General features: G+C 64.8%; 3 protein-coding genes across 4 annotated transcripts; 2 read left to right on the top strand and 1 right to left on the bottom strand.

Moving 5' to 3' along the window:
- Positions 1 to 1,576: 1,576 nt before the first annotated feature.
- On the top strand, positions 1,577 to 5,690 carry HAS3 (hyaluronan synthase 3). 2 transcript variants are annotated; one of them, XM_079316231.1, is made up of 4 exons: positions 1,577 to 1,623; positions 2,425 to 3,045; positions 3,539 to 3,640; positions 3,741 to 5,690. In XM_079316231.1, the coding sequence occupies exons 2-4, from the start codon at positions 2,425 to 2,427 to the stop codon at positions 4,662 to 4,664; spliced, it is 1,647 nt and encodes a 548-aa protein (XP_079172357.1). In that variant the 5' UTR covers positions 1,577 to 1,623; the 3' UTR covers positions 4,665 to 5,690. The 2 variants fall into 2 exon arrangements, with proteins under 2 accessions (XP_079172357.1, XP_079172356.1); XM_079316230.1 differs by lacking the exon at positions 1,577 to 1,623 and having other exon boundaries at positions 2,079 to 3,045.
- Positions 5,558 to 7,238, bottom strand: CHTF8 (chromosome transmission fidelity factor 8). The gene is made up of 4 exons (XM_079316232.1): positions 7,150 to 7,238; positions 6,601 to 6,641; positions 6,409 to 6,526; positions 5,558 to 6,340 (listed from the first exon to the last, which is right to left on the bottom strand). The coding sequence occupies exons 2-4, from the start codon at positions 6,621 to 6,623 to the stop codon at positions 6,125 to 6,127; spliced, it is 357 nt and encodes a 118-aa protein (XP_079172358.1). The 5' UTR covers positions 6,624 to 6,641; positions 7,150 to 7,238; the 3' UTR covers positions 5,558 to 6,124.
- A 17-nt stretch (positions 7,239 to 7,255) lies between these two features.
- On the top strand, positions 7,256 to 12,225 carry UTP4 (UTP4 small subunit processome component). The gene is made up of 16 exons (XM_079316229.1): positions 7,256 to 7,520; positions 7,827 to 8,018; positions 8,093 to 8,177; positions 8,267 to 8,356; positions 8,706 to 8,914; positions 9,031 to 9,202; positions 9,283 to 9,374; positions 9,727 to 9,823; positions 9,987 to 10,051; positions 10,149 to 10,271; positions 10,385 to 10,544; positions 10,774 to 10,880; positions 11,091 to 11,186; positions 11,327 to 11,512; positions 11,592 to 11,702; positions 12,004 to 12,225. Exons 1-16 carry the CDS (start codon positions 7,362 to 7,364, stop codon positions 12,118 to 12,120), a joined length of 2,061 nt encoding a protein of 686 aa, XP_079172355.1. The 5' UTR covers positions 7,256 to 7,361; the 3' UTR covers positions 12,121 to 12,225.
- Positions 12,226 to 12,675: the final 450 nt, after the last annotated feature.

Here is a 12,675-nt window from a genome sequence, read left to right as displayed (position 1 = left end):
TTGGTGGCCCCCAGGGTCCCCTGGCACTGGGCAGCCCAACCCCACCGTGCACAGCCCCAGGGCCCGTTTCCAATCTGCCCTGTGTGCTGCCAAATGGGGTAGGGGTCTGGCACACCCTTCCCTGCAAGGCTGGGAGTCCTGGCCATGTCCCCACCCTGCCATATCTTGCTGTGGGTTCACGAGCAGCAGGAGCCAATTCTCCTCACTCAAGAGTGGAGCAAGCCCTCCTCATCACTCCTAGTGCTGGTATTGGATCACAAGCATGCACTGGGATGCTCCTATAGCAGCAGTGCCTGGCCAGGGCTGCTGTGAATGGCAGAGGAGGAATTGAATGAAAAGTCTGTTGATTTGATGCACTGGTTGTGCACTGTTCAGCCATCCTGCCTCCAGGAGCATGAATGTGTCTGCCTCTCCTGCTTCTGGGAGCAAGGCAGCAGCTGTGCCAGAGGTGGAGAGAGTTTGGTTTCCACCTGGAGCAGCCACAGGCACAGTGAAAGCGAGGAGTCCCTGATGAGGGCACAAGAAGAGCTGCAGACACTCTGCCCCTGTCCCCTGTCCCAGCACCGTGGTGGTGGCACAGGCACAACCGTGCCAGTCTGGCCCTGCTGTGCCGGGTTTCAGTCCCACCGAGGCTGTGTGGGAGCCCTGCTGGCAGTGCCGAGGGTCCTGGCATGTCCCTGTCCCATCCGTGGGCTCACCTGTTCCTCCCCACTGCCTCCAGGCGCTGGGGAAGCTCCCAGACAACATCACCACAGCGCCGGCGGTGTCAGCGAGGGGGATCCGCCTGCACGGGCGGCTCCTGCTGCAGGGATCCCCTTTCCCAGCTCCTGGTGCTTGGATTCTCCGGCGCCATCCCCGCATTTCCTCGCACCCAGCTCCCAGCACAGCAGGACACTATTGGGGTGACAAGCCCAAAAGTGCTGAATTTGAGCCCCGAGTCGAGGCTGTGCCTGCTGCAGACTCAGAATGGCCCCTCCAGGAGCTGGTTATTCTCTGCCACCCCGCCGGCACAGGGACAAAGTGCTGCGGATGATCCTGGTCCAGCCCCGGCACCCACCGGGCATGGTGACAGGGTGACACGGGTGGCTTATGCCGAGGGGGACACGGTGACACGGGAAGGTGACACGTGGGTGTCATGAGAGGGGCCGGGGGAATGGAGCGGCCGGTCCCTGCCCGGGGCTCTGCCGGTGCCCGCGGCGCCTGATGCCGGTGCCGGGTGATGGTGATGCCGGTTCCGGTGCAGCACCAGACCCGCTGCCGGTGCTGCCGGTATCGCGGCTGTGCCGTCATGCCTGTGATGGTGCCAGCGCCGGTGCAGCACTGGTGCCGCTGATGCCGGTGCCTCCGGTGCCGGTCATCACTCCCGCAGTGCGGGGCTGGGGCCGGTGCCAGGTACTGCCGGTGCGGGGCGGTTTCCCGGGGGTTGCGGGCGGAGCTGGAGCCGGTGCCGGTGCTGGTGCCGGGGGCGGTGCCGCCGGTGCCGGTGCCGGTGTCGGGCGGGGCCGCCGCGGGCTGCGGGCGGTGCCGGCCCCGCCGCGGTATAAAGGGGCCGCACGGGCCGGGCCGGGCGCACAGCGGCGGCGGCGGGTGGGGAGCGGCGGCACCACCACCGGCACCTCCACGGTGAGTCCCGGTCCCTCGTTCTCCCTCCCGGCCCCGCCGGTGCCGGCTCGGGGTGTCCCCGCGGTGCTGTGAGACCGGCAGCACCGGAGGCGGCGGGGCCGGGGGTAACGGGCAGTCGTGAGCGCCGGGGGCTGCGGGACCGGGAGGAGCCGGGAGCACCGGGGGCTGCGGGACCGGGGGAAGCCGGAGGAGGCTGCCCGGGAGGTGCCGCCGGGGGTCCCTGGGTCTGGCTCTGCGCCCTGCCCGCACCCCGCACGTGCTCGTGCACCCCCCAGCTGCCCGCACCCCGCACCCGCGTCCCGGTGCAGCTCCGCAGTCCCGTCCCGCCCGCGCTGCTCGTCCCATCCCGCAGCGGGGTGCGGGTCTGGCTGCTGCCATCCCTGCAGCCGGGGGTCCCACCGCATGCGCTCGGGGTGGAGGAGCGCTCTGGGCGGCCGTGATTTCCCCGGGGACACGCTGGTCCCTGACATCCCCGTGCCCTTCCCTGTCCTCCAGCCCAGCCATCGCCTGCAAGCGGCCGTGCTTCTGCCCGGGTGGATGGGGGGTGCTGGCACTGCACACGGTGGGGTATTTGGCACCCCTACACCTCACCTGGCACCATGCACTGTGGGGTGTGGGGAACCCCCGCACCTCCTCTGGCCCCGTGGAGGCACTGAGAAGGTGTCACCCCCAAATCAGTGACTGGTGAGCGACAGGGTGGCCGTGGGACAGCAGAGGAGCGGGACCACCCCGCTTTTGCGTTCTGGGTGACCTGATGGGGAGGATGTCTCCCCGCCCTGATGGTGCCCCATGTCCCCCCAGATGCCAGGGAGCCTCTCCACGGCCCTGCGTGTCGTGGGGACCAGCCTCTTCGCCGTGGCGGTGCTGGGGGGAATCCTGGCCGCCTACGTCACAGGGTACCAGTTCATCCACACGGAGAAGCACTACCTCTCCTTCGGGCTCTACGGGGCCATCCTGGGGCTGCACCTCTTCATCCAGAGCCTCTTCGCCTTCCTGGAGCACCGGCGCATGCGGGGCGAGGGGCAGCCGGTGCGGCCGGGGCGCTCCGTGGCTCTCTGCATCGCCGCCTTCCAGGAGGATCCCGACTACCTGACCAAGTGCCTACGCTCCGTCAAGCGCATCGCCTTCCCCGACCTCAAAGTGGTGATGGTGGTGGACGGGAACGGCCCCGACGACACCTACATGCTGGACATCTTCCACGACGTGATGGGCTCCGAGCGCTCGGGCAGCTACATCTGGAAGAGCAACTTCCACTCGCGGGGCGAGGGGGAGACGGAGGCCGGGCTGCGGGAAGGGCTGGCCCGTGTTCAGGCACTGGTCCGCAGCAACACCTACTCCTGCATCCTCCAGAAGTGGGGCGGGAAGCGGGAGGTGATGTACACGGCCTTCCGGGCGCTCGGAGACTCCGTGGACTATATCCAGGTGCATGCATGGGCTGGGGGGATGTGGGCAGTGAGTGTCCTGCCTGAGTGGCCAGGTGGGGAGCTGTGGGTGGAATCCTCAGCAGCACCTGGGTGCCCAGCACCAGATCTGGCCCCGTGCACTGGCCATGTGTCACCAGGGCTGGGGGTGACTTGCACTGGGGTGGTTGAGGTGCTGAGCCCTGCCCACACTGCTGCCCATGGGTGTCCCATCACCTCCTGAGCACACGGCCTGCTATGTTGTCATCTCGTGGGACAGTCACACATGGTGACTGGGACAGGTCCTGCCTCAGTGCCAGCAGCCAGAGATGGGTGTCCTGGGCAGCGGTGCCCCGGTACCACCGGGTGCTCTGCTCCCTGCCATCGCCTGCCGGTCTCCGGGGCTCTGCCTGGTCTCGCCGTCCATGGCTCAGGCTTGCCTGGCTGTGGGCTGGGCTGTCTGCCGGGCGCGCGTGGGCGGCGGGAGCAGGGCTCGACATTCCCTCTGCCCCCAGGTGTGTGACTCAGACACGGTGCTGGACCCCGCCTGCACCGCCGAGATGCTCCGCATCCTGGAGGCCGACCCCCACGTCGGCGGCGTCGGCGGCGATGTCCAGGTACCCTGGCGCGAGGGAGGGCACCCTGGCGAGGGCAGGGCTGGGGGTGCCAGGGGCTGCAGCACTGCCGGCGCTCACATCCACCCCATCCCCTCCCCAGATCCTGAACAAGTACGACTCGTGGCTCTCCTTCCTGAGCAGCGTGCGGTACTGGATGGCCTTCAACGTGGAGCGCGCGTGCCAGTCGTACTTCGGGTGCGTGCAGTGCATCAGCGGCCCCCTGGGCATGTACCGCAACGCGCTGCTGCAGCAGTTCCTCGAGGACTGGTACCACCAGACCTTCCTGGGCACCAAGTGCAGCTTCGGGGACGACCGGCACCTCACCAACCGCGTGCTCAGCCTGGGCTACCGGACCAAGTACACGGCTCGCTCCAAGTGCCTGACGGAGACGCCCACGCGGTACCTGCGCTGGCTCAACCAGCAGACCCGCTGGAGCAAGTCCTACTTCCGCGAGTGGCTCTACAACGCGCTCTGGTTCCACAAGCATCACCTCTGGATGACCTACGAGTCGGTGGTCACCGGCTTCTTCCCCTTCTTCCTCATCGCCACCGTCATCCAGCTCTTCTACCGCGGCCGCGTCTGGAACATCCTCCTGTTCCTGCTGACGGTGCAGCTGGTGGGTGTCATCAAGGCCACCTACGCCTGCTTCCTGCGTGGCAACGCCGAGATGATCTTCATGTCCCTCTATGCCCTGCTCTACATGTCCAGCCTGCTGCCCGCCAAAATCTTCGCCATTGCCACCATCAACAAGTCGGGCTGGGGCACCTCAGGGCGCCGCACCATCGTGGTGAACTTTGTGGGGCTGCTGCCGGTGTCGGTGTGGGTGGCGGTGCTGCTGGGCGGGCTGGCCTACACCGCCTACAGCCAGGACCTCTTCAGCGAGACCGAGGTGGCCTTCCTGGTCTCAGGTGCCATCCTCTATGCCTGCTACTGGGTAGCCCTGCTCACCCTCTACCTGGCCATCGTCGCCCGCCGCTGCGGCAAGAGGCAGGAGCAGTGTGGGCTGGTCTTCACTGAGGTGTGACCCTGGGGTGGTGCTGTGCCAGGGTCATCCCGTGTGCCCACCCAGAACCACCAGGTGCTGGGGTGATCCCACAAGCTGGAGTGAACACCCCCACTCCCCTTTTTCCCAATCCCGGAGCTGCTGGGCAGCGCTGAGCGCTCCCAACCCTTGGCATTTCTCATCAGATCTTGAAATCTGGCTTTTTTTCTTTATTAAGATGTACATTTTACCTATATTTTCATTTTTCCATCCCAAGCTGGCCACAGAGAAGCCGAGTCAGGGCTGCCCATCACCCAGCCAGGTGCTGCCAGCTACATCCCAGCTGTGCCCTATGGAGCATCCTGGTGTGGAGCGCCGCTGGCCGCGCTCCCCACACCCCACTCCAGAATTTTCCACCCTCCGGTGCTTTTTACAGGGATTTCAGTCCCACCTCCATGGTGCTACAGCACTTCCCACCCCCAGGACACACATGGTGCTGGCACTGCTGGATGGTGCTGCCTCTGCCCCACGGCTGCGTGCAGGCACGTACCCACGGGGAGCCCCCAGGCCTTTCGGGGGTCTGGCTGCTCCAGGGCAGCAGGGTCCTTCAGCTTTGCCAAAGAGCCAAGGGGGGACCCTGGCATGGAGAAACTGGCAAAATTGGGGGGGCTGTGTGCTGGCCAGAGTGTTGCTGGAGACCCTTTGGGGTCATGTCACAGCTCTGGCCAACCCACAGCCCATCACTCCCACCCCACTCCCTTCCCAACAGTGGGAAGATGGGGATTTTAGGCAAGGTGCTTCCCAACTTTCCCCTCCCCAGGGAATTCACCTGTGCGTCCTTTTTTCAGGACTTGGATAAAAATTCCTTTCTATGATGGAGCTTTTAGCTGGTTTTTGTTTAATTTAATACAAGGTTTTTTAGACTTTTGTAGCTCTTTGGTATTGTCGCAGACGGTTTGTAAATCTATTTATTTTTGAACCTGCCAGGGGGATTTTTTTCCATATTTCGGGCGGAAAAAGCTGGTTTTTATATCCTGATGGAATTGTGGAAATAAAGACTTGAAGTGAGGACTCGTGGTGTGTTTGGGGGAGGGTCCCTGGTCCCCCTGCCCGACTTGAGGGAGGTTGGTCCTGAGTCCCTGTGTGGCACTGGTGTCCCTATAGCTGCAGGGAGGGAGTAGAAGGAAACACCTCCACACTGGCACCTCCATGGATCCCTGGGAGCTGCTGGACACTGTGGGCAGCCCCTGGGCTGGACACACCTGCCCAGTCCCTGCCTACCAGGAGTGAAGTCCCCAGGGATGATCCACAAGGTCTGTGGCCAAAAGTTTGGCTGCTCCCTGAAAAGTCATTTTGTGGGGGACAAGCGATCCAGGAAGGGCTCTGGGTGCCTAGACACAGCACCCAGCAGCCCCAAAGTTCCCTGTGCAGGTCTTGGGTCTCCCCAAGTCCCTGCTGCTCTTTGCAGCAGCAGATGACAGTTCATAGCCCACATCCTCCCCTCAGACCTTCTTGGGCACGTGGGTGATGATGGGCTTGGGGCGTGTTTTGAAGAGCAGCTTGGTTTTGATGAGGGCAGTGACGGTGTAGTGGCCGTGGGGCGCTGAGGGGCTGGGCTGGGGAGCCCCTCCCTGCTTCACCAGCACAGCAAACGGCTTCTCCAGCTGCACCACCTTCCCATAGAGGATGTGGTGACCCACGATGAGCACGGGCACGCCCTGGGGGGAGCAGAGGGTGAGGCTGGGCTGGGCTGTGCCCAGCAGGTCCCAGCAGTGTCCAGCCTCACCTCACAGGTGTAGTGCAGGTCTCCCAGCAGGTTCCCAGCCAGGTCCCCGCTCTGCCGGGGCTGCACCTCTCCCTGCAGCTCCACCAGCACCCACTGTGCCAGGGCCCCCGTGCCAGCGCTGGGGACAGAGGGGGAGGGTCACCGAGGCTCCGGGGGCACAGGGGCCACGGGGACCACACCCATGGGGCTCACCTGGAGATGACGATCTGCACCATGCTGGGCTCTGCCGGGGGCTGCAGAGACACATTCAGGGCAGGGGGGTGGGTGGGGGAGCAGGAGCCCCTGGCCCTTCCCTTCTGGGGGCCCCAGGATGAAATTCTGCCCCTGAGCCCCACAGACCCCCCATGCACAGACACCGAGATCATTCCCTCCAGGCTTTATAGAATCCCGCCAGGCCCTCCAGCCCCCCTGGGGCCCCACAGATCCCCAAGGACCCGCAGCGGGTCCTATTGCCCCCCCAGATCCAGCCCCCAGCCCCGAGCCCCCAGACCCATCCCCATCCTCACCCCGGTCCCAGAGCCCCCCTTGCCCAGAAACCCCCAGATCCCGCTATGGGCCCTGCAGCCTCCCCCGGACACCCCAGACCCCCGGGACCGGATCCCTTCCGCGGGCCCCCCAGACCCGGCCCCGGTAACGCGGGGTGCCGGTGCCCTCCAGCGGCGCCGGTGCCGCGGGAACGGCCCGGGCGGGTCTGTCGGATCTCTCGGGGCCGGATCCCTCCCGCCCGCACCGTGCGCTCACCCCGGGCCGCTCCCGGCCCCGCCGCCCCGGCCCCGCTCCCGCAGCCGCCGGCGGCAGCGCCCGAATCTCCCGCCGCGCCGCCGCTTCCGCTTCCGGTCCGCGCGGGCCCGGGGCAGCTCCGGTTCCGGCGCGCCGCGCGCACGTGGGGCGGAGCGGGGCCGGGACCGGCACCGGCACCGGGAGCGCAGCGGCGGCGCGGCCGGCGGAGCGCCATGGGAGAGTTCGAGGTGCACCGGGTGCGGTTCTTCGGGCTGGTACCGGCGGGCGTGCGCTGCCTCGCCTGCCACCCCCGCGGCCCCCGCCTGGCCCTGGCCCGCACCGACGGCGCCGTCGAGGTGTACAACTTCGCCGCCAACTACTTCCAGGAGAAGGTGAGGGGCCGTACCGAGCTGTACCGGCCTGTACAGTGCTGTACCGGGCCTTATCGAGCTTGTACCGGGCACGTACCGAGCCCGTACCGTGCTTACTTGGTCCTTTTATCGGCACCGAACCTGTCCTGGGCCTGTACCGAGCCTAGCCGGGCCGTACCGAGCCGGGACCAGGCTTTCCTTGGCCCTACGGGTCCTTACCGGGCCTGTGTCGAGCCTCACCGAGGCTGTACCGGGCTTCATCTGGCGCTGCTGGTGCGGCCCGGGCGGTCCCGGTCCGTGCCGCGGTGTGACCCGGTGCCCGCGCAGGTGATCCCCGGGCACGAGTCGCGGTCGGTGGAGTCGCTGTGCTGGGCGGTCGGGGACCGGCTGTTCGGGGCCGGGCTCAGCGGGGACATTACCGAGTACGACCTGTCGGGGCTGAGCGCGGCCCGCGGCGTGGACGGCGGCGGGGGACCCATCTGGAGCATGGTGGCCAGCGGCACCGGCGCGCAGCTGGCGGTGAGTGCCGCCCGGAGCGGCTGCGGGGCGGGGGGAGGTCCCGCTGCGCCCCGCGCTGATCCCGACCCCCGCAGATCGGCTGCGAGGACGGCTCTGTTAAGATCTTCCAAGTCGTTCCTGGCGGGATCCAGTTCGAGCGGAACCTGGACAGGCGGAAAGGTGGGTCCTGGCTGCAGCACCATCCCTCTGTGCCTCTGGTGACCGATGGGCTGCGAGCCCACGGGCTCACATGGAGCTTCCCTCCCCAGGCCGTGTCCTGTGCCTCTCCTGGCACCCCTCGGGCACTCACATCGTGGCTGGCTCCATCGACTTCTTCCGTGTGATTGACGTCACTTCAGGTATCTCCTGTCCCGGGAGGGGACATCCCATCATCCCATCCCATCCCATCATCCCATCCCATCATCCCATCCCATCCCATCCCATCCCATCCCATCCCATCCCATCCCATCCCATCCCATCCCATCCCATCCCATCCCATCCCATCCCATCATCCCATCCCATCATCCCATCCCATCCCATCCCATCCCATCATCCCATCCCATCATCCCATCTCATCCCCATCCCATCCCATCCCATCCCATCCCATCCCATCCCATCCCATCCCATCCCATCCCATCCCCTGGCACCCACCAGCCCCGCTGCACACCAGGGGATCCCCTGGCCATCCCCAACCTTCTCTCACTGCAGGCCAGACGGTGCAGAGGGTCATGGTGAACCACCACGTGGAGAAGGCCAAGCGTGAGTGCGTGGTGTGGGCCATCGCCTTCCTGTCCAGTGGCACCGTGGTCAGTGCTGACTCCTTTGGGAGGGTGCAGTTCTGGGACTGGGAGCAGGGCACGCTGGCAGAGTCCCACACCGTCAGCACCTCGGCCGCGCTCTCGCTGGCCGTGTCAGAGGTGGGTGACAGCCCCAGGTCCCCCCAGGCTGACAGGGAGCTGGAGCTGCTGGGCTCTGTGCCTCCCTGCAGTGCCTTCCCGTTGTTCCCAGAACCTCATCCTGTTTTCCTCTGCAGAAGGAGGACAGCATCATCGTGGGCACCTCGACCGGGGCCACCTACCAGCTGCAGCTGCTGCCAGTGACTCTGGGCGGGCAGGAGAAGCGCTGGGTGCGGACAAAGCCCTTCCAGTTCCACAGCCACGATGTGCGGGCCGTGGCACACAGCCCCACCGCCCTCATCTCCGGGGGTAGGACTGCCGGTGGCACTGGGATTAGGCTGGATCTCCCTTCCCAGAACCAGTCCAGCTGACCTGTGCTTGGTTTCCAGGCCTGGATGCCCAGCTGGTGATCCGCCCGCTGATGGAGAAGGTGCAGAAGAAGGGCTACGATGCAGTGCTCCGAAAATTCACCTTCCCCCACGTGAGTGATGCATGGAGTAGGGTCTTGGGGCTGGCAGGGCTGGTTCTCCCTGCCCCTCCAGATGTCCTCATTGCCCTGCCAGGGTTCCTTCCCTGTCCCTGGGTCCCTTCTCTGCCACGTTCTGTCCCCTTTCCTGGCACACCTGGAGGCTCCTGCCAAGGAGCAGTGGAAGTTGTCAGGCTGGTATTGCTGGTCCTGCTGAGTCTCCATCTGCAGGCTCCCATCCCACGGGACCTGATTTCCCTGCTCTCCCCCGCTGCGGAGTCTGCAGCACCCCAGGGCATTCCAGCAGTGCCCCAGCCCGTTGTGCCAGGCTGTGGGTCCGTGACATCCTGCCCGCTTTTCCACACAGCGACGCCTCGTCTCCTGCGCCAGGAAAGCCCGGCTGCTCCTCTTCCAGTTCTCCCAGTACCTGGAGCTCTGGAGACTTGGCTCCACTGAGGAGACTGGTGAGTCACAGGTGCAGCTCTCCAGTGTTGGCTGCTGCCAACAGGATTTTGGGATTGAGCTGTCCTGGGCCTCAGGGAAGGGTCTAGGCACTCCCTTGTGATCCCCAGCTGCTCAAAGAGCCCCGTGTGGTTTTTCCACTACCACTGATGGTTTCTTTTCCAGGAAAGGACGGCGAGGTCCTTTCCTTGTGCCGGATGCCCGAGCACCTCGTGCAGCTCAAGAGCAAGGTAGGGCTGAGAGGACTGGGGTGTCCCTGGGGCAGCTGAGGGGTATGTGCTGGGCTCTGGGGGTCCCTCAGGTCCCTTAATCCTGTGGTGTTCCCAGGGCCCGGAGCACATCTACTGCAGCTGCGTCTCACCCTGTGGCACCTGGATTGGCTACTCCACGGCCTCCCGCTTCCATCTGTATCGTGTGCGCTGTGACGGGGACGGCGTCAGCCTCAGGAAGGTCAGAGGGTTGGGGGGCTGTGGGGTCCTGGGGGCTGGCATGGCCAGTGTCACTCGTGGGGACTGTGGGTGACAGTGGGGTGGGTGCCAGGGCTGTGTTCTCCCCACTCCCAGGTCCCCAAAGTGCCCAAGCTGCTGCCTCCAGCCTACCAGCTCCAGTTCTCCGCCAGCTCCGACAGCCTCTTTGTCGCCTCCGCTCGAGGATCTGTCCACGTCTTCCAGCTGCTGGAGCCGGGGGGCTGCAAACACCTGCACACGCTGCAGCCACCCTCAGGTGTGGGCTGGGGGGAGCTGGGGTGGTTCTGGGGGTTCCTGGGCCCCACATCTCTCTCCCTTGTGGGTGCAAAGGGGAGGTCTTCCCCTTTCCTGAGGGGTGCATGGGTCTGTCCTGGGGGTGTTTGTGCCTTTATGGCCTGGAAGCAGACAATCAGGGGGGACGTGGGGTGGGGTGTCCTGGGGGTTTGGGGCTCCCAGCAGCCCTCTCAGCCCGAGGGTCTCTGCAGGCTGCTCTGAGGCTGTTTACCTGCTGGCACCGAGCGCGGACGGGCACTGGCTGGCAGCTGTCAGCGGCGACTGGGCCATCCACATCTACAACCTGAAATGCTTCAAGGTGGGCCTGGGAGTGATCCTCAGCCTCAGGGGATGAGGGGTGGGGGGTTCAGCAGACAGGGACCCTCTGAGAGGCATCACTGCATCTCTGCACAGGGCTGGGGGGGTGTGTGGGGAAGGGGGTCATAGGCAGTCCCCGAGGTTCTGCTCAGGGGTGGGTGTGTGGCAGAGGTGTCAGAGTGGTCCCATCAGTGCACTGTCCCCTCTGCAGCATCACTGCATGGTGCCTGCCTACAACTGCGCCGTGTCAGCCCTCGCTATCCACCCCAGCACCAACAACCTCGTCATCGCCTACTCGGACCAGCAGGTAGGAACTCTCCTGGTGGGGCTCTGCTCCCTCCCCTGTGCCTCTGTCTCCAGGGCTTTTTGGCTTGGCTCAGGGAGCTGGCATGGGGGTGCTGTGAGGAGCAGCCACCCTGAGCCGCCCTGTCCCTGCTGCCTGCACAGCTGCTGGAGTTCTGCATCCCCGAGAAGCAGTACACGAGCTGGAGCCGTGCCGTGCAGAGCCGGGGGCTGCACCGCACCTGGCTGGAGCGGGACTCGCCCATCACACACATCACCTTCAACCCCAAGAACCCCGCACACATCCTGCTCCACGACACCTACCTGCTCTGCGTCCTCGACAAGTCCCTGGTGAGCTGGCAGGAGGGTTTGGGGTGCCTGGGGGGTGTTCCTGTGGCAGCACTGACCTGGGCTCTGCCTGCTCTCGCAGCCCCTGCCCGACGACAGCACCCTCCTGATGAACCAGAGCACCCTGAAACAGCTCCCAGAGACGGCCAGGAAGCGGCAGCTCCACGCCTTCAAGATCTGCAAGAAGTTTCAAGTGGGTGATGGTGTTGGGGAGGTGCTCAGGCTCTGGAGAGGGTCTTTGAACAAGGGGGGAATTCCCACTGCCAGAGGGCAGGGATGGATGGATAGTGGGATAGAATTGTTTCCTGGGAGGGTGCCCAGAGCAGCTGTGGCTGCCCCATCCCTGGAAATGTCCAGGTTTGACGGGGCTTGGAGCAACCTGAGATAGTGGAAGGTGTTTCTGCCTGTGGCAAGGGGTGAAACAAGACCCCTTTAAGGTCCCTTTCACCCCAAACCATTACCTGGTTCCATGATCCCCATGTTCTGCCTTGCAGCCACTGCTCTTCATGGATCTGCTGGACGAGAACTCTCTGGTTGTGGTGGAACGACCCATCATGGACTTCAAAACCCAGCTGCCTCTGCCTGTCCAACAGAAGAAATTTGGCACCTGAAAGCGGAAGCCACTCCAACCTCGGGAACTGTCTCTGTGCTGCCTTCCTGGGGCACTGTAAGAATTTTCTTAAGGTGCTGTAGGAATAAAACCTCACTGTTCTGTACATGCCTAGGCTTAGGGCTCATCCTTGTGCGTGACTCCATTGTCACACCACCGTCATGTCATCGTGATCTTCATATCCTTCCAGTTCTCCTCCCCAGCGCTGCGGGTACAAGGTGACACCCCAAATTCCATCCCTTTTCCCTCAGTGTCTAATCCCATTGTTGACTTCTGCCTCCCCAGGAGTCTGTGGGTGCTGCCTGGGGCTGGGGAGCCTCATTCCCTAAGGACAAGGGTCTGTGGGTGTTGCATGGGGCTGGGAAGCGTCATTCCTTCAGGACAGGGAGAGAACCCGGGGATCCCCAGAGAATACGGGAGATTTAAAGCGCAGCTCGTGAAATAAATCGCAGCGCGCGAAATAAATCTCGGCGCCAAATATGGCGTGCGGGGGCGGGGCTTCCTCGGCCCCGCCCTCCGGCGCGACCAATCACAGCAGCGCGGCTCAGCCGCCACC

Source organism: Erithacus rubecula (assembly GCF_903797595.1).
Source record: "Erithacus rubecula genome assembly, chromosome: 12".
NCBI lineage: Eukaryota > Metazoa > Chordata > Aves > Passeriformes > Muscicapidae > Erithacus > Erithacus rubecula.
Note: the sequence above shows the minus strand (reverse complement) of the source record. Positions and strands in the feature narration are given on the sequence as shown.